Source organism: Typopeltis vanoorti, chromosome 11 (genome assembly GCF_054136105.1).
Source record: "Typopeltis vanoorti isolate ZY-2024b chromosome 11, IOZ_Tvanoo_1.0, whole genome shotgun sequence".
Classification (NCBI taxonomy): Eukaryota; Metazoa; Arthropoda; class Arachnida; order Uropygi; family Thelyphonidae; genus Typopeltis; species Typopeltis vanoorti.
The window spans coordinates 2,057,631-2,084,245 of record NC_143559.1 but is presented as its reverse complement, the minus strand read 5'-3'; the positions used below and the strand labels follow the sequence as shown (position 1 = coordinate 2,084,245).

The 26,615-nt window shown below is 37.4% G+C and overlaps 1 protein-coding gene across 1 annotated transcript in view; it reads right to left on the bottom strand.

The window, feature by feature from the left end:
- LOC150101268 (SMAD family member 3-like) overlaps positions 1-26,615 on the bottom strand; it is a 330,032-nt gene that overhangs the window by 164,462 nt on the left and 138,955 nt on the right. The window contains exon 3 of the mRNA XM_090400197.1: positions 12,239-12,379. Within this exon, the coding sequence (XP_090256323.1) occupies positions 12,239-12,379 (141 nt within the window). The remainder of the gene's footprint in view (positions 1-12,238; positions 12,380-26,615) is intronic.

The window sequence follows — 26,615 nt, the reverse complement described above, 5'->3', positions numbered from 1 at the left end:
CACTTGATTCACCCTTTTTACTCGTAAATGCCATAGTGATGGAAAGTGAACCCAAAAAATGATCCAAAATGGCTGTGTAAGGGTCATTATCCACTGAATATGTCTCACACTAATGAAAAAAGTCTGGCAATATAAAACCACAATAGGCTAGGGCTGACACGATGAACCTGCATGCACTTATACACGAATATCACACTGTTCACGACTGACTGTGAATGAGATCCTCTTGTATTTATATGAAAATAAATAAGTATTGAGAACCTTTGAGATGTATGTGGAAAGCACTAGACAGCGCACTCGAATGAATTACTGCTTCAGCCATCTACCTGCGACATTAGTACTAGTACTTATGTACCACTTGGCGCAGGTAGATAGCTGAAGAAGCATGTCTATTTAATGTTTATTTTGATAGGATTTTATATAAAGTATCAAATGCACAGCGTTCCTTGTGAATCTGGAAAGCATCTTACAATTCTAAATACTGCAGTAAAGCTTAGTGGCCTGCGGGCTTCATTGAAATTATTTTTTTATTTAATCGCATTTTAATGTTAACTAGTTATTTTTTCAAAATGGTCGGTGCGGCACGGCAAAGAGCTCTGTGGGCCATGCGTTGAAGATCCCTGGCTTAGACCATAACAAGATTAATTAACCCCCCAACCGGCCACTACATCTATAGACATTCAGCTAAATCTGGATATGAAGCTCTAACACCCATTGAATAACATTGGATAAGAAGTGCAATTTGGTGTCACTATTTCATCCACAATGGTCGGTAGGGAGGTTAACATTCAATAGGAGTGTGTGTGTCGGGATTTTTGGAGTTTCAATATACTTCTTGTTTTAAATGAGAATGTGTATGTTGCCATTAAGTTATACAATTTAATTATTACACAGAATAACTAGCCAGTGTATAGAATAACAGATCATTTTGATTAGAGCATGAATTAAGGATTTTAATTCATATTTAAATCTAGGTAATTTATGAAATACTTAAGAATTCTATATAATAAGTTTGGAGTACTTAAGGGTCAAAGCTGTATAACTGAGAGGAGACCTCCACATAGCCTTTAAAGGAATGCGGAGAACCGACCAGGGCTTCTGACCTAATGTCTAATCCTCACCTTCTCGTGGTGCACCCTGTTGGGTATCTACCTGGATACTGACCGAACGAGGATGGGCTAGCAATTTGGGATTTAGCCGACCAAATTGTATTTTTATTGACTTAAACGAACATACAAAATGATGGTACAACATGACAGAATTTCATGCCTCCTTGGGTGTCGCCCGGTTAAACAAGGCCCACGTTGTGTTCACCAGAGAATCAGGGTGAACAGCGAAAAGTCAGCTACTGGAACAAATCTGAAAACACACCCCAACTCAACATCACCAGAGTTAAAGATCGGTACTATCAACATAAGAAGCCTGAATGGCAAAGAAATGGAGCTAGCTGCGGAATTAGATAAGTACCAGATCGACATAATAAGGGTGACTGAAACAAAAAAGACAAAAACTGGGGAGATCTTTCTTAACAATAAATACAAAATGTTATATTCAGGAAATGACAATCAAGGAAAAGAAGGAGTAGCCATAGTATTCAACACAAAATACAAGGCTAATCTTCTTGAATGGCAGGCAGTCTCAAGTAGAGGATATGGGCTAATATCAGAATAGGGAATTGGACAATGAGACTTATTTGTGCCTATGGTGCCACAGAAGGTTCTACTAAGGTAGAAGTGGAGGAGATCTTTCTCAACAATAAATACAAAATGTTATATTCAGGAAATGACAATCAAGGAAAAGAAGGAGTAGCCATAGTATTCAACACAAAATACAAGGCTAATCTTCTTAAATGGCAGGCAGTCTCAGGTAGAGTGATACAGGCTAATATCAGAATAGGGAATTGGACAACTAGACTTATTTGTGCCTATGGTCCCACAGAAAGTTCTACTAAGGTAGAAGTGGAGGAATTTTTTGATGCTTTAGAAAAAGCACTGATACAATGAAAAAGGAGAAGTTGGTCCTTGCTTAGGAAATGATTGTCAGACATACAAAAATATTTTTGAAAAATTTGGAGAAAAGAGCAAAGCTAATAATAATGGCAAATACCTGTTGGATTTCTGCTCAGGACATGGACTGGTTATTACCAACATAAAAATGTGCACACATTCACATGGAGAGAAGAGGCAAGGAATAAGAAAAAGTCTTATTGACTATGATATTGTTGATAGTAATGTTTTCTCCCTGGTGCAGGACACCAGAGTGTACAGAGGATTTGAAATTGGAAGTGACCACCATTTAGTCTTGAGCAGGATAAAATTGAATTTCATATTGAAAAGAATAACATGTAAGAAAGTTTTAAAGCGAATAAAAGTTGAGCAGCTCTCAGATGTGAACTGTAGACTATACAAAGATTATTGAAGAAAAAATGAAAGGGCTTGAGAACAGGAACCAAACCTTGGAGATTCAGTGGCAAGCCCTGAAGAAAACCCTGACTGATTCAGCCAGAGAGGCATGTGGTGAGGTTGTCTGCAAGGATAGAAAAATCAGAACTCCATGGTGGACACAGGAAGTTAAAGAGGCAGTGAAGGAAAAGAAGGAAGCATATCAAAAGTTCCTGGCAAATAAGTCAGCTTTTGCTCTTAGAGAATACTCAGACAAATGTAAGAAAGCTAAACACTGTGTAAAACTAGGTAAAAAATCATGGGAAGACTTTGGCAAGAACATAGAAAATAAATATCAAGAAGGTGGTAAGATATTCTGGAGGTTGTTGAAGCTTAGAAATGGAGGAAAGAGTGCTGTAAAAAGGAATTAGAGACGATAAAGGTGACATGAAAACAGGAGAAAAAGATATCCTTGAAATATGGAGTAATTACTTCGAAAAATTGCTAAATGAAACAAGCAGTGATAGCACAGTGGTAAAAAACACTCAACAGGCATACAGTCAAGAATACATATCCATACTTGGAGTAGAAAAGGCCATCAAAGGCTTGAAATGTGGAAAGGCAGCAGGAGTAGATGATATTCGACCAGAAATACTGAAGTATGGTGGTATTAAAAGTCTTACAGTGGCTTTACTGCATAGTTCAGAAAGCCTGGACAGAGGGACAAATTCCCGATGATTGGAGTACAGCTCTAATATAAAAAGGGAAATAAAAGTGAATGTGAGAATTACAGAGTTATTTCCCTAATGAGTGTTCCTGGCAAGATCTATGCAAGTATGCTTGAGAAACGGTTGAGAAGAAATGTGGAAGAAAAGCTTGGTGAAAAACAAGCTGGATTCAGGCCAAATAGAGGCTGTCTGGATCAGATCTTTACATTACGACAAATAGTTTAGAAAGCATGAGAATATAACAAAGATCTATATTTAAGTTTTGTCGATCTGGAAAAGGCATATGACAAGTTGCCAAGATAGATGGTAGAGGATACCTGTTGCATTAGGTTATTGTTTATTTCCAGGTTTATTTTCTTTGGATTTGCTTTACTTGTAATTAATAATTTTGTTTTCTTATAATTAATTTTTAGGTTCTATTGTGTGAAAATTTCTTCTATCTTTGTCAGGGTGGCTTTCAGTTATCAGCTGTAACTGCTATATCATCCGTGAACCGTAGCCAGTTAATATCAATTCCATTTATCTTAATTCCTGTTTCTATTAGTTCTTTCAATTTATTTATTGCATCTTCAGTGCAGAGATTAAACAGTATGGGTGAAAGAGAGCACCCCTGTCTTATACCTCTATGTATTCTTGCTATTGCGGTTTTTGTTTTATCGCTGGCTGTTTCTATTAGGGCTTCTTGATGATTAAATATTTAGCCTTCTATCTCTCCAATCTACCTTTATTGTTTTTAGGAGGTGAAACATTTGGTTCCAGTCAATAAACACTATCAGGGTATTTTAATTCTTCTCAAATCTTCTTTCAATAACTGTTCTTAGAGCTAGGATTGCTTCTCTTGTTCCCTGCTGTTTCCGGAATCCAAACTGGTCATTGATGTTTTCAGGTGTGATCACTTTGGAAGGTCTTCCTGAGCTGGGAGCATCTGTTGTCTCAGGATGTCCAGTTTTAAACTTGGACATCCATCTGGCAACTGTTGTATATGCTGGGGAAAAGTTCCCTAAAGTCTTGCACAAAATTTGATGAATCTCAGTTGCAGACTATTCTTGTTGCAATAAAAACCTGATGGCCTGCACCTCTGTGTCTTCAAAATCTCTGACATGTCTTCTTATATATCCTAAAAGAAAAAGAACAAATTATTACAATTTGATGAAACATGGGGATTAAGGCAGAAGACCAAGGTCAATCTGCTTAGACCTTGGTCTTCCTCTGGGTCTCTTTCCTGCCATCACCAGTTTTGCTAACCTTTCCTCATTCATTCTATTTAAGTGGCCATACTACTTTAGGTTAGGTCTGTTGACACATTTTTGAATGCTAATAAAGTCAAGTTTCTTTTTAATATGATGGTGCCATTCGATGCTATCAGTTCACTCCCCAAATTTTGCTCATAACCTTCATATCTACGGTCTCTAGTCCTTGATTTCTACCCCAACTCTCAGATCCATAACTTAAAACTGGTTTGAGCACTCTTGTACACTCATAAATTTATTCAGCTGGCTACCTGCCATACCAGCTCTGTTTATTCTGTTGTCTATTTCTAGATTTAACCTGTCATTATAACTAAAACCTATGCCTAATAAATTGCTGAAATATTTTACTTGTTCTATAGGATCTCCATTCAGAATGCAGCTGAAGTATTCTATATTCCTGCCTATTTTCATAGTCTTTTTATTGCTGATTTTCATGCCAAATTAGCTACAGCTGTTATTCAATTTAGTTAGAAAATCCTGTAGACTTCCTAGATGTGTTTAGGAGTGTTCAAAAAGCAAAGAGCTAATTTGGATATCTCCAATTCTAATATCAGGTTTAATACCACTTTCTTTCATAATGCAATCTATGTATAATGATGAATAAGAGTGGAGATAATGTGCACCCTTGTCCTACACCTGATTTTACATCAAACCATCTTCTCCCTGTATATCCTTCAATTCTAACTGCTGACTTACAACTTAAATATGAGCCTCTGACTCCATGAAGGTCAGATGTTAATAATAATAATGTTCCATTTACCCATATAGCTGTAGTGTCTTGGAAAAGCTTTTCTCTATACATGTTGTCCTTTTCCAGATTTGCAAAACTTAAGTACAGATCCTTGTCACGTTGCCATCATTTTTCAACTATTTTTCATACAGTTAAAATCTGTCCCGACAAACTATTTGTTCTCATTCCAGTTTCTCTTCAACAATTTTTCTCAGCTGCTTTGTTAAGGATGCTTCCATAAATCTTCACTTCATAGAGAAATTCCTCTGCAATTCTCACATTCAGCTTTATTCCCTCTTTTAGATGGAGAACTATGAAGTCTATACTCCAGTCATCTGGAATTTGACCTTCTGAATTATACAGCATAACCACTGTAAAACTTTTTATCCCTCCACATTTGAGCATTTCTGGTCTATTTTTCTCTCCTTGCAGGCAACTCCACCACATGCCTCCCTAGCTGAATCAATCAACGTTTTCTTCAGAGTTTGTCAATAAACACTCAAAAATTTGGTTCTTGTTTTTGAACTGTTTCAATCTTTCAATAGTGTTTGTATAGTTAAGTCTACATTAAAAGCTGCAGAACTTTGATTCCTTTTAAAACTTTTTTTTTTTTTTTTTTTTAAAATACTGTTATTTTCAATGTACTCTTCACAGTTTTATCCTACTTTAAACTAAGTGATAGTCATTTCCAATTTCAAATCCTCTGTACACTCTTGCATCCTGAACTAACAAAGATATCACTACCACCAATAACAGTTAATGTGGCTTTTCTTATTTCTTGTGTCTTTTCTCCACACGAACTTGCACACATCTTTATGTTGGAACATGGTATTAGCAATGACTAATCCATATGCTGAGCAGAAATCCAGCAGATACTTACCATTATTATTAGCAGGTATCAGGAGTCTAGAAAAACTAATAACTTGTATGAGACCTAACAAAGAATCAGGAAAACTAAATTATAAAGGGAGGAATGGTGAAAATGTGAGTGTAAGAGTGACAGGAATGGGCTTTGTCATGGAAATGTTAAGGGGAGAAAGATTTCAGCTTTGTGTTCATCCGGTTTGGGCCCATCAAACATGTGCAAAGATGTCTACATGTATAAGGCACTCAAGAAGAATAGAGATCTGCAGAATAGAATAGAGAACTGTGTCATGCAGACTGCAGACAAGAGTATACAAAGAACATGCAGGTAGATTATTGTCTGTACACAAATGCTAGGAGTATCAGAAATAAAGGAGTAGAGTTTGTTGCCTTAGTCAATATGTTGGGACCTCAGATTGTAGGCATTAGTGAGACCTGATTATCAGAATCAGACATTAACTGGTATCGAGTGTAAAGGGTACACTATTTTTAGGAAGGATAGAGAGGATGGGGCATGCTGCTAATGATATCAGATGATTTGAATCCAGTTAGAGTTGAGACCTACAATTGTAGTACTATGAATACTAACAATATTTCATGTGACAGTGAGTTGAAAGCCATCTGGTGTGAGGTGGAATCTAACAAGATCAATTACATAGTGGGGTGTTGTTACACACCTGGTGGATCGGTTGCTAGTGATGAAGAAATGCATCACCAAATAGAATGTGTCCGGACAATTCATCGTGGGACAAATCATGTTTTAGCATCGTATAACCACAATTGTTATACGATGATAAGGTTGTTGGTCCTATGCCTCCCAGTGTATCCTATGTCTGTAGAAACGTTATGTTCTCAGGGCTGGTTTGATTGCTTGCTGGAGAAAAAACCCCACATAAACTAGAGAGAAAAACCCTGTAGTCCTCGCCCCAAACTGGCTAACTTGGCTATGTCTGAGAAAGATCCTAAGATCCTCATGTCAGTGACGGGATTCGAACCCAGGACACTCCTTTCCCAGGCATATGGTTGTGAAGCAACCAGCCACTGAGATAACCGCACAGACTAATACATAGATAATAATAAAATTATATTTTTATATATAATTTTATTTTGCAAAATTTATCTTGCACTGCATTTACTTTTTATACATTGGTATCAATGCAATTCATCTCAATTTTCTAGCGAATAACATTTTCAGCGATCAATAGTTCCCGCAATGAATTTTCCTTGCGATGAATTGTCCCCACGATTAATTGTCCGTGAACCCAAATGGACACGATGAGCGCAAAAAGAGAAATCATAATGGGAGATTTTAATTATCCAAATATAGATTGTTAGCAGTAGAATCTCATGAGAAGAATGAAAATGAATTTATTAAGCTGCTGCGGGACAACTTCCACATGCTTCTTGTGGAAGTTGTCCTGCAGAAGGAACTCTAGGTCAAAGAGTGTTAGATTTGATTACAGTGACAGAAGGTATTTCAGTTAAAGATGGAACTATTCTGCCTCCAGTTGGTGACAGTGATCATGCATTACTCACTTGGGAAGTGGCAAGTTTCTTACAAAGCAGGAAATTATGACAAAATGAGGTGTACTGAGTTCAGTGGAATGGGATCAGTTGATGGATGGAAAGAATATAGACAGTGCATGGGAAGCATTTAAACAATACTTAAATGATGTGATATCAGAGTGTGTCTGAGAGTTCGAAGAATAAACAGAATAGGAGTCAAATGGATGTGTAATCTTATTAAACAAGAGATTCGCAAGAAAAGGACGATGTGGAAGGAATACCATGTGCATAAAGATGATGTCTGTTATGAAAATTATAAACAATCAGGCCAGAAGAGTCACAACTGTTGTACAGAAAGCGAAGTCTGAGTATGAAAAGAAACTGGCTCTTCATGTGCTAAAGACAACCTACAGCAATTCTATCGATATGCTGCAAGTAAAAGAAAGAATGAATATGAAAGAATAACTCTTCTAAATGCAGATGAGGTTGTTCAACTAACGAGTGCCCATTTCGTTAAAAGCTATTAACCTGGTGTATGCAACATTGGGCCCACTGCTACCTCTTCACTGGATGAAGAAACTCAGGTGTATGAGGATGAGGTATTAGAGCTGCTGCACAAAAGAATTCAGTGATAGGGGATGGGATATCAGGCATGTGTGCTAAAAGAGTGCTCAGCTGAACTGGCTATTCCTTTGACCAGGCTGTTTAATACGAGTCTCAGAACAGGAAAGATTCCACAGGAATGGAAAGAATGTATGGTAATTCCATTGCCCAAGGGTGGTGGAAAGATTGATGAATCCAACTATCAACCAATTAATATCTCAGGAGTGGTGGTGAAGATTTTGGAAAAATTGGTTAGGGTTCACATTCAGAAATGAGTTGTCAGTGAATCTCTACTTTGCAATGGGCAACAAGGGAAGGTCATGTTTTAGCAACTTGCTCACATTCCATAACAATGTTACCATTGAACTAGACAAGGAGAATGAATACATGATGCTTTTGGATTTTGCAAAGGCTTTTGACAGAATACAGCATGGTAGCTGTTGCATAAATTGGAGAATATGGGTTTGGATTATAGCATATTAATGTGGATAAAAGGATGGCTGACTGACAGATATCAAAAAGTAGCATATGGGGGGGAATGCGAGTCTGCAAGATTTAAGGTAACCAGTGGTGTACCACAAGGATCAGTGCTTGGTTCACTGTTATTCAATCCGTACATTAATAAAATTGGGAAGGATTTGGCAAGCGACATACAACTATTTGTTTATAATGCAAAGATAGGTTGAATAATCACGAATGCTGCTGATATGCAGTACTTGCAAAATTATTTGAATAGGCTAGAATTGTGGGCATGGGAAAATGGATATCAGTTCAATGTTATGTAAAGTCATTCACTTCTGTGTGATTAGATATCCAATGTCATATTATACTGATGGGATTATGCTAGAAGAAACTGATGAGGCTACAGGGTATTGGAGTGTTAGTAGATAGGAAGTTGAAGTTCAGGGCCCTGTAGCAAAGATTGCAAATACAACCTCAAAGAAGATAATTGCAATGCTGAAATGAACGTTCACGTGTAAAGATAAGGATGTCGTGCAGATGAGGTCTCCTGGTTTCTGTTATGATTCTGATATACTGGAAAGAGTGCAAAGGAGTATGTTAAAAATTATATCACGATTATGGAATACTGATTATGAAGACAGATTGAGAATTTGTAGACTGCAGACACTAGCAAATAGGAGAAAGAGGGGTGATATAATTAAGACTTAGAAAACTTCTGAAAGGGTCATACAGGATTCAATTGATGGAATTTTTCAATCTATAGAGAATGAATGCCAGCTAAGAAGGGAGTGAGGTCTAGATTTTTCTCTCATAGGGTGGTGCATGATTGGAATGGATTGTCATTGGATGTCATGAGTGCAAGCAGTGTGAACAAATGTTAATAATAATAATAATAATTACTAACTTGATATCAATTTTCTTCCAAAGTAATCTGGTATATGTCATGTGACCAATATTATCAGATCTTGTATTTCAGTTTTCGAACACAATACCAGATGCATCAATCCACCTCAATCTTGGTGCTCCTCCACATCTTATTCTTACCATCTGCAGACAGAATTAACTAAGATGCATGGTACTTTTTGGACTTCGCTAAAGCCATTGATAGGATTCACCAGGGAAGGTCATTGCATAAGTTAGAAGATATGGGAATGGACTGAAAAAAACTACTGGTTTGGGTAAGGCTGACAGATTTAAAAGAGTGGTGTAAGGAGGATGTTAGTCTACAAGATTTAAGGTGACCAGTGGATTAGCCAAGTTCAGTCCTTGGTTCATTGTTATTCAATCTTATTTAATTTTACATTTAAAAGTGCCTTTACAGGTGCCATATAGCAAGGATTGTTAATATAACTCTGAGGATAACTGCAATGCTGAATTGAACATTGACACATAAGAATAAGGATGTCATTTTGCTTCTTTACAAGACTTGGACACAACCTCATCTGGACTATTGTACACAATTTGGTTTCCTGGTTTCTGAGATAATACAGATACAATGGAGAGGGTGCAAAGGAGTGTTATAAGATATATTGTGATTGTGGAATGTAGATGAGAGATTGAGAATTTGTGTTCTTCAGACAGCAAACAGGTGAGGGAGGGGGTAATGACAGAGACCTACTACAGTCAACCCTCGATTTAATGGACTAATAGGGGCTAAGGGTGTCCGTTAAATCGAAAGTCTATCAAATGGCGAATTTTTTAAAATAAAAATACCTAACATTATACTGCAATTTTATCAATATTAGCACTGTAATAATAAAAAAATTGTTTTACACACAATTTTCAGATAAGTTAACGTGAAGTTAATGTTCAATGTTGAGACATTTGGTTTAGGTAATCCTGCTTTGAAAAAAGCTATCAAATTTTTTTTTTTTTTGAACTTTTGAATTCTGCTGTTTTTTTTATAATTAACTCCCTAAAATTACAAAAATGTGTGTAATAAAACTGCTGCAAAAAGTTATGCCATCGACAAAAGAACCGATTACAGTGTGATAGGTGTGATCACGTCCTAATTATTTGCCGAACATGTTTTATGAACGGCGACTCATTTATGTCGGCTAAATTACTAGTGTTTTTCCAACATATGATGGCCTATTCGCCAAAATTTGTTAAAAATAACAGGAAATTAATAACAGAAAATAACCTCTTAATTTAATTATAAGCAAATCCTGGTTAAAAGCATTTTAAAATTAACAGGGCGTTAATTTTTACGTGACATACGGATCAGAAATTTTGTCTGTTAAATCCAAAGTTCGTTAAATCAAGGGTTTACTGTAACTTCAAGAGCATTGTGTTTTATAGACAGAAAAGGCTAAGGATCTGTTGGGTAATCGGGTTATGACCAGAGTCTTGTGGAAGGACATAAGTCACTATTTTCCTTTTCAATAGTGAAACAGATCCTTGGCATGTCCACTGTTTAGGTGTCTGCTAAATAATGTTTCCAACATATCCTAGCCAAATAACGATCACTGTAGCATAGCCATTCTGTATTTGAGAGGGACAAAGTTGTATTTTCCAAAATGTTTCACAAAAATATTGGCAGGGGGTAGGAAGGAGCCAACAGATATACTTTCAAATCTTCTTGTAGGTTTTTCCTTGCCACATAAAATAGAATTCATGATAAAAATGAATAACGCTGAAATGGTAAAATGAATAAGGCAGTATCTTTAAGGATCAAGTCTGACAAGCAAGATTTGAAGTGCAGAGTTTGACTTGGGAAGAAATGTGATCTGTAATGAGAGAAAGACAGCCCATGGACTAAGTGTTGGCAACTTCATTGGTAGGGGGAAATCATTATTGTCCACTACAGTCTCAAAGGACACTTCAGTGATGACAATATTCTGGTTTATGCACAGTTTTATAAGTGCAGTAGTTCTATCTGGGAGAGATTCTTTTCAGAGGCATTGCCAATTTTAGAACATTGCTTTGGAGCTAATGCAAAATTATGACCAAGGCTAAGGCCACTGCTAGCTTCTTGAGCTACATCAATGGCAGGTTCTGGAGGCAATAGAGTATTTTCTTGACTGGATTATTGAATTTTTGGATATGGCCGGCCTTTAATTTTTTAAACTCTTTCTGCATTGAAGATGTTTGAAATAATTTCCCAAAGCTTGATGTTCAGTGTGTCAAACAGCTCATTCCACAGCACTTGATTAGTGCTGTTTATGTCAGTCAACATAGTACATGTAGCACCCGTGTCTTCCCATAAAAGAGAAAAACTCATACATTGATAGATACGGAAAGCTTTCAGAGACAAAATTGGGCTTATAATATTCACTAGTTCTGCAAGAACTGCTAACTCCAATAAGTAAAACAAGTTGTGATCTTGATATTCATTTTTTTCCTTTGTTGTAGCATGCAATAATTTTAAACCTGCTCATGTTGTAATTGAAAGATCAGTAATGTAACTTTGTGGTTACCTTACAAGCCATTTAAGTTGTCCTATAATGAAATAATTACAATTCTATATTTGGTGGTATTTGAGAATTAAAAAATCCCAATTCAAATATTAGAAAAGTGAATTATCTCCCATAATTATTTTTCTGAATTCCCATGATATAATTAACATTTGTTCATAAGTGAAATTTAAAAAAAAAAAAACAAGCTTAAGTCACATCATTATTCATTATTATTCCTTAATAAAGAATATCATTTCATAGAATGACAAATAAGGAATGTCAGGAATTATAATAACAATAATTACCATTAACTCACCTGTTAGTGGTGGAAATGTATGGGTTTCTACGTCTGTTGGAAAATCAGTATTATCAGGAACAGAGTTTGTATAATCATCCAAAGATGGCAGTTCTAAAGGTATGTCGCTAGTCTGACGAGGGACCAAAATTGCAGGAAGGGCTAGAAGAAAATTTTTTTTATCAATTACTTATGGAGCTTGATTATGAATTGGGAATAAAAGTCCATTTTCATTTTAGAATACTCAAGTCTTAAATACTGTTAACACGTTCGCTGCCAACTACGAGTATACTCTTAGTTGGTAAACCAGCTACACAAGCCAGCTACGAGTATACTCGTATGAAGCTTACCGCCAGCAACGAGATTACCGTACTGACCTTGAAGAAGTGAAATCGCTTGGCGTACGGGAACAGACTATGCCGAAGTAGCGTGGCAGCGAACGTGTTAAATGAAACCATCATAAAAATAACAGTAATTTTATGTAACTCCCATCCACAAAAGATTGTAAACCTATATATAGTACTATGGGCTGACTAAAGGTTTTTTGTTGTTGTTGTTGTTTGTTTATTATAGTTTAATTTTTTTTTATTACATAATTCAGCAATCAAATGTAGAGACCAATCATAGAACTTTTCAAGGCACTTCATGCCTCTAACACAAAAAGGGCAATGGTGTCATTGAGTGATGAAATCTATCTCCCAAATAAAGAAAATCACAAACAATGCCACTCAAGGTCAAACTGCAGGCTGTTACATGTAGAGCTGGAATGTATAAGTAGATTTTCATATTGCTTTAATAAGTGCAATGAATTAGCTTATTTTTATGGAAATCCAACAAGATGTTCAACTATAATACATTAGACAATGGATGAACAGAATGTTAAGAGAAAAGAAGAAATCAGATTGGGATACCGAGACTGTGCAAATATGTGGTAAGCTGTAGAAAGTATTTTACTTGGGTATAATAAATGTTAAAGATACCAAGCTATTTTAAACCTAGTTTTACTCCATTTCCCAAGTAAGCAAACAGACAAACAAGTCAAGTTTGCACTTGCAAGTCTAGCTGACCCTGCACGTAATGCAAGACCAAGGCATCTTTAACATTTATTATACCCAAAGTAAAATACTTTCTACATTTATATCTCCTCCTGAGATTTTTATTTAATAAGGTTAAAACACCTTATGGTAACTTGTTCTGGTAAAATACTTATAAGCTCTGTATTACTAAAATCTTGGAATTTCTAGCCTGGCTCCCACTGATGAGACCTCAATAAAGGTCTAAATCGGTCTGGGTAGTGGCCCCTTGCCTTTAATACAAAGCATCATACATCTCCTCCAGGAGATGTGCATTGCATCAAGGGTAAATATTAAAATTAGTGATCAGAGCTTATTCGACTTTTACCATGAGATGCCTTGGTCTTGCACTACATGCAGGGTCAGCTAGACTTGCAACACTTACAAGCGCAAACTTGACTTGTTTGTTTGCTTACTTGGAAAATTGAGTAAAACCAGGTTTAAAATAGCTTGGTATCTTTAACATTTATGTGGTAAGCTATAATAAAGGTGACTAAGGGAAGGGTAGATGTGGTGGGAAAAATCACAACCAACAAGTGGTTCGGGTAGGGCTGGCTATAGATCTAAAAGTGAACTACCATGTTTATTTACAAATGCCAGGAGTATCAGAAATAAGGGAGATGAAATTGTTTCACTGAGTTTATTTGCTCCAAAACTGTTGGAATAAGTGAAACATAGTTGAATGAAGATGATATCCTAACAGGCATAGAAAAGGAACGGCAGTTTTTTTTCCACAAGGACAAAGGACAAGAAGGTAGGAGTATTGCTGCTGATGACAGGGGAGAATTGTCCACATAAGCTAACCATGAAAGAGGGAAATAGTGGCAATGGTTTTGAGGCAGTGTGGTGTGAGGTGGAGGTTGACAAGAAGACATATTTAGTTGGATGTTGATATAAGTCAGGGAATGTAGAGGTGATGATGAAGAAATGTATAAGCAACTTCAGTGAACGAGGAAAGAGTGATTATTATGGGCAATTTTTAATTATGGTGGTATAGAAACACACCCTCCTATGATGATACGAACTGGGAAACACTAAGCATTTCAAGCAAGTACTAGGAAAGTGGGAAGCAATACGAGCCTCTGCCTCCACAAAAGGGAGAACAATAATTGTTAACCAAATAGCCACCAGTGTCCTTCAGTGTATGCCAAATAGCCTCCTTTAGCATACACTGAAGATTCTCATGCCACCAGTGCAATTTATCAAACAAATACAGTCAACCATATATCGATTCATATGGAACAAAACAAACTGGCTTTCCTACTCTAAGTTATGTACTTCTCTCCAAGATGTGGAGGACAAAACTTGACCTCCATTGACAACAGGATAACAACGTTCCACACTCGCTTTCTCCTTAATACCCTACAACAGGAAATAGCACACAAATGCACCACCGAATATATTTTCACTTCTGCCACTAGAGGTCTCTCTCTCTCTCCACAACCTTAAGAATAACAGCTCACGTGCCAGTGAATCTAACAAACTTCTACAAAGATGCCCTTCGAAGATGGAAGAAGCTTAACCTCTAGCACACAATGAAGACAGCATCCCCTCCTGAAATCCATCTTCCACAACATGATGGTAAGAAACCCGATTACTCAGAAAGAGATTTTCTTTCCTCCATGGAGCTGGAGAGGCATGAGGATCTTGGGTGATATTCTTTCTCTGACCTCACCTGGCACTTTCCAAAATCACTCGAAAACCTAGAATATGGGAATCAGGCTGAGCAGATACACATTGTAAAAGCCGCTTTTCAAGCTGCTATGCCTGCTGGCAGCATAACGGAAGAGGGGCTTAGCCCTCCTAACTCATAAGATCTGGTGCCTATCTTTCTGATAAAAACAAACAGTGCATTGGAGAAACTTACACCTTGCAACATAAAATCTACAGCACTCTAACACAACAGTCGAACCAAATCACTTTATTGGCAAATCCTGCATCATCCGACCAAGCACTATTTCACTGGGACCTACCATATCACACAAGAGCCACCAAACTATAATTTCGGACCCAGCAGGAAGAAAGTTCATGGGAGCTATGGACAAGGAAAACAGGTCAGTAAATTCCAAATCTTATGCTAATGTTGTATCAAAAGGAAATATCCTATCATTCCTCAAAACACTGATTTCACATATGAATGCCACATCAGCCAGCAGTAAACTGATTAATGCAAAAATAACTACCACTGTTACTAATGTCATTTTCCGAGAAAATGGAATTGTTATTTTCACCGCCAAAGAAAACATCCCACTAGAAAAGTATCTGACGGCGATCACCAAAATGGTACCCGCAAAAAATATCTCTGACGGCGATCACCAAAATGGTACCCGCAAAAAATATCACTGACGCTTCCCACGTAGCTGGTATACTGTGCAGGTGTATTTCAGCCACATCTCAAGGGCACAAACAGTACTGCAAAAAGGTGTCGATATTGGCGATTATCACTTCATAGCAGCCCCAATAGCAGTGCCACCGACAAAAGTAACAGATCAAATGTTCCCCCTGAAATTCCTCATCAACTTATCAGATCCATGTTTATCAAGATACGGTTCTGTCACAGGAAAAATATGCACATTGTCAGCAGCCACGAAGAAGCCTGAATTTACCGATGTCAAAAGCTTCGAAACACAGTCATTAATGCACTTTCCAAACAACGATGCACTACACGACTTGCCAAAATTAATCAATACGGACATAAATGGAATCAGCTACACTTTCAACTTATCTTTCTCATCACAGTGCTTCTTCTGTCCCAAAGAGGGTCACATTAGGAAACAATGTCCCAATATTACCAACGATTCATCAACAAATATCCCAGCTCAGAATAGCAAACCGGTTGAATAGAACATCGTACATGAAGAAAATCAAAGCATAGGGAAAAGTAAACCAAAAATTCTCTTCCAATCACGAATTTCAGAGTCAAGAAAATCCCGAACTGGAAAAGACAAGGTTCACGTTGCTCTTGAACACCTGCCGAGTAATGAGATTCAAAGCTCTGATAACAAAGTCTCACAGCACGCAACACTTAACAAGCAGCATGAAAATACGGATCCTCCCAACAGAGATGAACTAATTAAAAGCAATTCCTGGACACAGCCAGGAATTGTGTAGTGGTCATGTAGTGGTCATGGCAGAAAGTGAAAATGGATTACAACAAATTGTTCAAGGAACTGAAAACTCTTGTAAAGAGTATGGACTAAGGATTAACACACAAAGAAGACCAAGATAATGTTAATGGGCAAAAAAATAGGAGATAATGTAAAGATTTTAGAAGTGGAAAGATTTCAATATTTAGGTAGCTGAATCTCATAGAAAGGAACTTCAGAGTTGGACATCAAAAATAGAATAAGCAAAGCTAGATCAGCATTTATGAAAATGAAGAGAATTTTAATAAACAAGAATATTAAAATAGATGTTAGAATTGGAATAGTTAAAGCAACAGTTTGGAGTATTGCAAGTTATGGAAGTGAGTCATGGACACTCGGAAAGAGAGATATAGAAAGAATTAATGCATTGGAAATGTGGTGTTATAGAAAGATGGAAAAGATTAGCTATACAGAGAGAATATCAAATCAAGAAGTTTTAAGAAGAGTTGGGATGGAAAGAATATTATGCAAAGACAGACCAGATTTGCAGGACACCTTCTGAGAGGTTCTTTGGGATACTGACAAGAACTATATTACAAGGGAAAGTTGAGGGAAAGAGAAGATGTAGAAGCCCACCTAGAGAGTGGTTCAATGACATCGTGGAATGGACTGGTTTAAGAATGATGGAAGTGACAGACAGAGAGAAATGGAGAAGAGCTGCTCATCTGCTGCAATCCTCTTGCTAGAGGATGCTACTGGATGCTGACGACCGGTAGCATCGGTCGTCTCTTAAATACACAAGAATCCCAGAACTAATATCTCAACTTTAGGATCTACACTTGAAACTGAAATAAAAAGAGCAGAGCAGAGGTTAACAGGAGTAAGTGAATCTATTACCTAATTAATGTGCTACATACACAGAACCAATATTAGATTAAACTTACAATCAAACTTTAATAATGTTATTGAGCCTTTTTTTTCCTCTCAACAAGAGGATGTGCCTCTGCTTTACGCAACAGAATAGTCCTTGACCAGGTACAAAAATATCATATAGACCTAATACTTCTGCAAGAAACAAATATCAACTGCTCATCCAATTGATCTAGAAGATGGGCAGAGTGGCCTTATGATTTACATCACTCTGCAACCCAACATCATGGAGCAGGAGTTAGCTTAGGTGTACATCATCAATCTCCCTACAAACAAAGTGATTGCTGATATACCAGGATACGCCTTGTATGCTCACATAAAAGCACCCAAACCATAATACTCTGCATGTGTTACATACCACAGCATGATGCTCTGGCATCACAAATCTTGGATTTCATTCAAAACCTTTCCAGTATTAACCAAGAACATATAATAGCTGGAGACTAATTACACTCTTGACCAAGAAAAAGACAGACTTCAATATGCTGAACATCGTAACCAATTAATAAACAAACTTCAAACACAGGTAAATGATAATGAACTCATTGACGTCTTTCAGCATCAACATCCAGATAAGAAGCCCTACACATGGAGGTCAGCAATCACAGCAACTAATAGGTCACTCTATCAAGCACGACTGGACAGATACTACATTTCCAAACACACTGTTCCACTAGTTAGAAACATCTCACACATTCCTTCCTACATCACAGATCACTGCTTCATCAAGCTGCAACTTTCATTATCTTTGGAAGAATCCAAATCAGGAAGTGCCTATTGGTTCTTCAACAATACCCTCCCGAAAGATTCAGATTACATAACAAACACTCAGGCTTAAAGCCTGTTAATAACTAACCTCACTCACTTGAAAGGGGATACAGAACCAATGAAAACATGGTGGCCCACCTAAAATCACAATATCACAAATAAAATCTACAGTCAATAGAAAAATCAACAGAGGAGCATTAGAATCTGACAACTTGAAGAACAGCTCAATATCTCCCAGAAGAAAGCCCTGAATATCATTCAGCCCTCCAAGCCATGCAAAGACACTCAGAATTATCTGCAAAAGGTGCCCTACTTGGATTGCAGCATACACAAATCTTTCAGATACCCCTACAAAATATTTCTTCTCTTTGAAAAAAAAAAAAAAAAATACCAGGCAGCAAACTCCATCTCTGCTATCAGACTTCAAGATGGCAGCATCACAGAAGATCCAAGTAAAATCACTTCTGAAATCCTACAAGAATGCATACAGCTCTACAGGAACATCCCTTTGCGCCAGTCACGAAATACTGAAAGAAACAAAAAAAATCTCCGCAACAGCTCGGAACCACTTAGAAAACAAAATCACGCAGCTGTTCATCTAGAGTGAAAATTGCATACACATCCATGCCAAAGAACAAACCTCCCTTGATGTCTCACGTCAGAGTTTTTCCAAGTCTTCTGGAATCAACTTGTACCACTTCTCAAAACACTGCAAAAAGCCTACCTCAATGGGCTCCAACAATCCATCACGACCTCAGTAGCACGATTGATACAGAAGGGAGACCACATGGATATCTGAAACTGGCGTCCAATTCCAATCTCACTAATTAATACCGATTGCAGAATCATTTCCAAAGTTATAGCAAACCTAATAAAGCCAACACTGCCTGAAGTTATTGGCCAACATCAAACTTATTCTGTTCCAGGAAGATTAATACATGATAACCTCCATTTAATAAGAGATCTCATCCATATCGCAAACAGCCAAAATGAAAACCTAGCACTCGTCAAGGCTTGACAGAGCAGAGCATGAGTACCTTTATGAAGTTTTAAAGGCATTCGGCTATGGTCCTTTTATTATTGAAACCGTCCAATTGTTCTACAGAGATGCACTCTTCTGTTTAAAAATCAACAACAGGCTCACTCGCACTTTGTCATACTGTTGAGGGTTCAAGCAAGGATGTCCTGTCTCTCTCTGGACAATTATACACAATGGCCATAGAACCCTTCTTAAAAAGAGTACATGACACCATCTCCAAACGAACCAGCATAATAAGAGCCACATCAAAAAGTAACTCTATCAGCATATGCCAATGCGCTGTAATAGTCCGAAATGAAGGAGAAATGACAGTAACCAAGGAAGCACACAGACTATTGCACAAGTCTCAGGGACCAAATTAAACTCTGCAAAAACCACTGGCTTGTGGTCAGGCAGATGGAAGGCTAGAAATGATTCTCCGATCGAATGTACGTGGTCAAGTGAAGGACAAAAATACTTGGGTGCACACCTTGGCAACACCAAAATATATAACACACTGAACTGGACACAGCTGCACAACCGATTTAAACAGGTGCAAGGAAAATGGAACAGCATTCGTTCTATGTCTTCACTTAGAGGAAGAGTACTAATAGTCAACCAGATGGCTGCGAGTATGTTATGGCATACCCTCAAAGTACTCACTCCCCCCCGAAGACTTTCTCCTTCACATTCAAAAGGCAATCAAACGTTTCCTCTGGAACAATACTAACTGGACAACATACTGTGAACTCTGCAAGCCACTCAAGTAAGGGAGGTCAAAGCCCGATTTCTTTCGAAAACAAGATTAGATCCTTCAGGATAATCTTCCTCCTAAAGACAATTCAGTTCAATCATACATATGTAACCACCTTCGATTACATCATGAAATCATCCACCATAGGACTTTTCACGTTCCATGTTCCTCCGAATGGTCAGTTCTGCACAATCACCTCCTAAACTACCTTATTTTTACAGAGAAAAAGACAGAACTTCATCACACACTGACAGGATCAACAGAGTCAGCTATACTTACAGAACCACTATTTTCGAGCAGAAGAATAACAAATCTCGCAACTGGCCAGCCCTTTCTTTTCCCTACATGGAACTGGGCAGGAATAAGAATCATAAGGGACTTCCTGACCCAGACCCAAAGTGGAAATCATTCACATGCCTACCACTGAAAAACCCAAAAACTAAAAAGCAATATCGACAGATGCAAGCTGCTATTATAAAAGCCTATCCAGATATCGCTACATCTCAGAGAATCAACATTCCCTCTGGAAACTGTGTGGAACCGATCTTTCATCTTATGTCATCTGAAGCCTCACTTCTAATTCTTCCCTCCAACTACAAGAAAATATACCACTTCCTCTTGTCAGTGCCTCCAACTTTGCCCCTTCGTATATATTCATCCTTAACCCTCTCATTACAAGGCTGCACATGCCACCCAGTTTTCAGTGGGATCTTCCGCATAAATCTAAGTGTGCCAAACCAGATTCCGACATACAGTTGAGACTATGGCATAACATCTTGCCAACTCCTTCTAAGCTCTACAAATTTCAACTTAGAGAGACGGATCTGTGTCTATTCTGCGAAGTTTCAGGTACCTTGGAACACACATATCTAACCTGTCCCACAAACAAAGCAATGATCACCTATGCCCTGAATACTGCCTCTAGCACCTGTAACTACACACACACACACAGCCAAGAAGACTACTGGAATTTAGTCCATACAGAAGAGAACAGACACAGAATATGCAATTTCCTCTTCATCTACACTAAGGTCGTCATCTACAGCTTCTACCTAAAGCACACAAGAAATAACCACCACCCATCCATCACCGAATTGGCACAAACCCTCATGTACAGCCTACATCAGAAACCACAGAGCAGGCTTTCACTGGAACTTGATTATTACAAAGTAACAAGAACTGTTGCAAAATTCATAGAAGAGTGGAATCCAACTAGCACTGTGTTCCGGATTGCCGATGACAATACTCAACTGAAAGATAAGTAAGAGTGATACTGAACTGTAATGTTGACTCTTTTATTGAATTTTCTATTGTATATCCGAAAGGAAAAATCTAAATTATTTTTCCCCCCCTCTGGAATATATATACTTATATGTAAATAGTCTTTTTGTTGCCTATCTTCCAATGTATATTTTATCAAGTTAAATTTTAAAAAAAATCTCTATATATAGAGAGAGATAAATGTATTGCTCAATATATGTTCTTTTTATTACCACTTCCAAATGATGTGTTAAACTTCAAGACCTATACCAAATAGGTGGGGGGGGGGGGGAAGAGCCAAGTAATCAAGTCGATATTCCTTTTAAACAGTTGAAGATTGCAATCCTGGCAGGATACTTCCTAAGAAAGGCTCTTCCACAGAACTGAGGCAGATAGAATTACACAACTGGGAGCAGCTATTCGGTTCGTCAGCAGTTAAACTGTAAAATGATGTTGGATGCTGTATGCAGACAGCCTCTTCATGAGACATAGCTAAAGAAATTCTTCGAGAGAAGAGTGGTTAATCTCAACCAAACTGCTCTCTTCTGAAAAAAGTATCAAGAATCTTTAGATTTTAGGCACAATACCTAAATGTATTTCAAGCATGGATGGATTTTTGACTTAAGTGACTGAAGAGAAGAAAAGTAACAACTTGAGTAAAAGAGGATGCCAAGTTTTCCTGGCGTCGTCTTTTCCTGTTGGTATTTTTAGTTCTTCCCTTACCTTTGAGTTGAGCAATGTCCATGGTCAGGCCACAGAATTAAGATATTTTTAGCAAGAAAAAAGATAAGACCGTGTTTTTGAAAGCATTGCAGGAGGATGTGAAGATGGTGTTCAAAGCACTTATGATCTTGAAGGATAATTTGAAGCTAGAGATGTATGAGCACAAGTTTAATGTAATGAAAGGGATGAGTGGAGAGCTTTCATAAGCTAAACTGAACAGCAGTCATGATCAGTGAGAGCAGGACCTGAGGAACATATGCATTAATGGGAAAATCTGAATAAAGAATCCCTTCCAATATTACACACAGTCAATGAACTAAGCAAAAAACCTGGAATTGATTAAGAGATGAAGGCAGACGACTAGATATGATCAGAAACATTTTTGGGATCCAAGGTTTCAAGATGCTTATGTCTTTCTGGCAGAAGGGGAGAGAGTAAAGGGAAGATCACATGACACATGGAATGCAATATGACAAGTAAAGGAAGTATTCACTTTGGTCACCTATTCTGGATGAGAAGAATAATACCAGATGTACTTAGAGGTGATGTTGCAGTATGCTCCCATTTGGGTGATAAAGGGGTAGGCATGACTACCACTGGTATATATGTCGTTTGCTGCATTTAGCCCTTTTAGTCACTTAGCCCTGCTAATGACAGATTTGCAGGTTAGACCCGTGTATTTGTTAATGAGGACCTCTTAAGAATCATTTTCTTGGACCATATAGGGCCAGTTTTTGAAAAACCATGGCTTGGATATAAGATAGAAATTTTGAAGAGAATGGGGGGCTGAGAGCCTTCATTCCAACATGGATAACTTCTGTAAGTATCTGAGAGAATGGAAACTCTCGCTCATGTAGATGAGTAAAAATCTTAAGCCCTTCTCAACTTATTATTGCCATGGTGCCAAAGTATAGATGGTTGTGAATGGCTGGGATGATGCAATACTAGAGATAAAACTTGGATGAGATTCTGATCTGAATTACAAAGAGGAGCAAGTCACAGGATATCTGGAAAGAGAGCCGATTAAGTAAAGATTCCAAGTGTTTGGACAAGTGGACAGAAATTCTGGTTGGGAGATGAATAATTTGCTTCAGATCAATGATTACAGCAAATAGCTCTGCTTCTTTTGCAGCTTGGCCAGTGTATTTGAAGAAAGTGAGCTAGAGTTGGGGACATAAGTCACCAAAGGAAGATCACTTCATTGTTAGGAAATTTGTCTTGTAGAAAATCAAGTTTCAAAGTTAAGTCAAAGAACTCAGAATGATTTTCAGAATTGAAGGAAATAGTAGAGGCAGCAGACACTAAATAACGAGTATAATAAATTTAGTTTAATCCTTTATCAGTGTAAGCAAACAAAGTTTGCTCCTGAAGTATCTTCAGGACTGAGGAAACTCGTGGTAAAGGTGGACCAAGCTCTCATCACTACTTGTCTTAGTATCTCCCATAATGCAAAGCACATCTCCTTGCAGACATGTATAATGCTATAATGTATAAGGGCCACTACCCAGACCAATTTCGACCTTTATTAAGGTCTCGTCAGTTGGAGCCAGACCCAGAGGTGTTATACTAAGGTGGAAAAAAACTTTCAACTAAGATGTTGAAAGTTTTTTCCCACTTGGTTAGACTATAATAAATTTAGTTTAATCCTTTATCCAAGTGTAAGCAAACAAAAACTTCCAACTAAATAATGAGATGGAAATATTAAGCCAGTGAAGGTCAAAAAGTAGATAATGTAGATTAATAATTTCCTGGCAAGAAATACTGGATTGGACAAAAGCACAAGTATTGCACTCATGGTGCAAGGAATAATACACGACACAGTTTCAACAATAAAGAGGGGCTGTGGTTGTTGTGAGGTTTGAGGTCGGTCAAAAACAAGAATGTTTCATTTCTTTTTAGTGACTTCATTCAGGTTGGTGTTTATATGTCGATAATGTGATTTTTTTTTTTTCATAAGATTTTATTTTAGTTTTATTTTGTGAGGAAGAGGAATTTTTTCAATTTTTTATTTTTAAAATTAAACAACACACACCTGCACTGCCCACAGAATTGCACCAGCCCAATTCCATTAGTGATGCTATGCACAGCCAACATTTCATGTTTATCAGTAGAGAGTTGTCTAGCTGTATGGGTTAACATGAAGTGGGGAGATTATGAACACAATGTAGCTGTAAAAGAGCTTCACAAGGATGGATGGAATGCAGTCGCCTGCTATTTTCAACACATTAAAAACACTCGGGATCAGTAGGATGTTTGTGCAACACACTATTAACCACTATAATGATGTAGAAGACACATCTGACTAGTAAAGAACAGGCTGACCATGTTGCATTGGGATGCAACAGTTTGTGAAGGGTATGAAGGCATCGTTTGCCATAATCCTGATGTCACAAGAGAAATGAATGTTTTGCAGAGAATGATGTCAAGTGTACTAATTGATGATATGGGGATGAGAGCTTATTGTCGTTCTACTGGACACTTCCTAACACCAAAATTTATGTGGCAGAGGGTGATAAAATCAAAAGAACTCTGGTAAAGATACAGAGATATCCTCTTTACAGATGAGATTTTCTGCTAAAGTCTTGAACCACCAAAACAATCAGGTAACATGCCCCATCACACAGCACATGTAATAGCACCACCTTGTGTGAGCTATTTGGTGGGGGACAAAATATCAGGAATATCGAAGTTTCGTTTCTACGAGAAAGCGGTCAAAACATCCACCAAAGTGTATCAAGACTTTGTTGGAATTGTTGGAACCTGTGGCACAGCAGCTGAACAACACCCTTTATAGTAGGCAGTAGACCTTCCAACAGGACGTGGTCCCTGTACACAACAGTGGTTGGAGGTGAATATGCCCAAACGCATATCACCATCTGAATAGCCATCAGGAAGTCCTAATACGAATCCGTTGGGATAAAATTGTAGTTTAAGCTTGAGAGAGAGAGTAGCCTGCCAGAAACTAAACCCCAGCATCGCAAACCTGAAGGTGGATTTGAAGCAAGCATTGGCAGTGTTTCCACTGGATGTTGTGCACGCCGCCATCGACATGTGGCCTTACAGACTTCCAGCATGTGTGTGTGAAGGCAAACAGGGACATTTCATACATTGAGTGCTGCTATATGCACATTACACATGTGGATTTTATGTGCTGTGTTTTTATTTTATGTGCTGTGTTTTTATTTTATATACTGATAGATTAAAGATTTATGCATTGTTCAAGTTGTAACAGTATTTATGCTAGACTAGGTATATAAAATTTAAAACAAAAATCACAGCAATGATTTAGTTTGACTTTAATATTTCGAATATACAGAGAAAAGGAGCAGAGGAACACACACACACACACACACATATATATATATACTAGGAGGGCTACGCCGCCCAACCTCCCGTATTCCGGACTGGTAGGCCGGTTCTCCTTGAATTCTGATGACTCAAATTTTGAAAACTCGACACTGAGGGTAGCCCGAGTTTCAAAACGTTTCAAAAACCGTGACAAAAAAAGGCTTATTTTATATATATATAGGGTAGATATGTGTGTGTATGTATGTGTGTATATATATATATATATATATATATATATATATATATATATAATATTATTATTTAAAACCTACAAGGTAGTCAAGGACTTAGAGAGGCTATAAATCATCCAAACAAGCTGTCGTACCTTACCTTATATTCATTCACACTAGATGCACTCACTACCCCCTAAAGGCAAACTATTCCATCCACTGCTGTGAGAGAGAAAAATCTAGCTCTCTTTCTCGATGTGAACAAACTTAAATTCCATGGATGCCCACCCCCCATTCCATATAATGAAAAATTTCATCAGTTGATATCCTCTAAAACCCATTCAAAATTTAGACCTATCATATCACCCCTCTTTCTCCTGTTAACAAGAGTCTGTAATCCACATACTCACAACCTGTCCTCATAATCTAAATCCCATAATCCAGATATATCTTTCTAACTCTTCTTTGCATCCTTTCTAAAGGATCTTTATCCCCCATGGAATCCAGGACACCAAATCTGCACACAATAATCCAGGTGTGGTCTTACAAAACTTTATAAAGAGGCAAAATGACTTCCTTATCCTTACATGTCAAGGTTTGCTTCAACACTGCAGTTATCCTGAGTTGTACAGTCATACCACGAAGTTACACGGCAGGTGGGACCAACAAAAAGCGCGCAAGTCAAATTCGCATAACTCAGGGTATAATTTTGCATGTAATTTATATATACAAACATACAAAATATTAGTTAATTGGGACCAAAGATTTACAAAAACACCTATATTTTTTAAGAAATATAATCATAATTGTAGTTTTTTGTACATTAAAAAAAAAGAAAATTATTTCGATGTCAATGGTTTCATAAAATTTAATAGATTCTTCTGACGGCATAATGTCTTTTTCTTGTCACGCAAAATTTCTTCATTGCAAGCTAATGATTTTTTTATTCCTTACCTTGTGGCTACAATTCGTTCCTCGTTAGAATCTATGTCCTCCAAAATCTGTAAACCTTTCTTTTATGATTTTTCTTACTGTGGATTCATGTAGATCGAACTTCTTTACTACTCATAAATTTTCATTCCGCCTTCAAAATCCTTAATAATGTTGAGTTTTGTTTCCAAAGTCAATGTTTTTCTTTTTTTGCTGGCTGTAGAAGAATTGAATTTGCTTCCTTTGAATGACATTTTTTATGTGATAAAATTTTCATCAAGAACATAACATTAAACAATTGCAAGATTTGTAGACTATAAAAATCGTGTATGAATGGA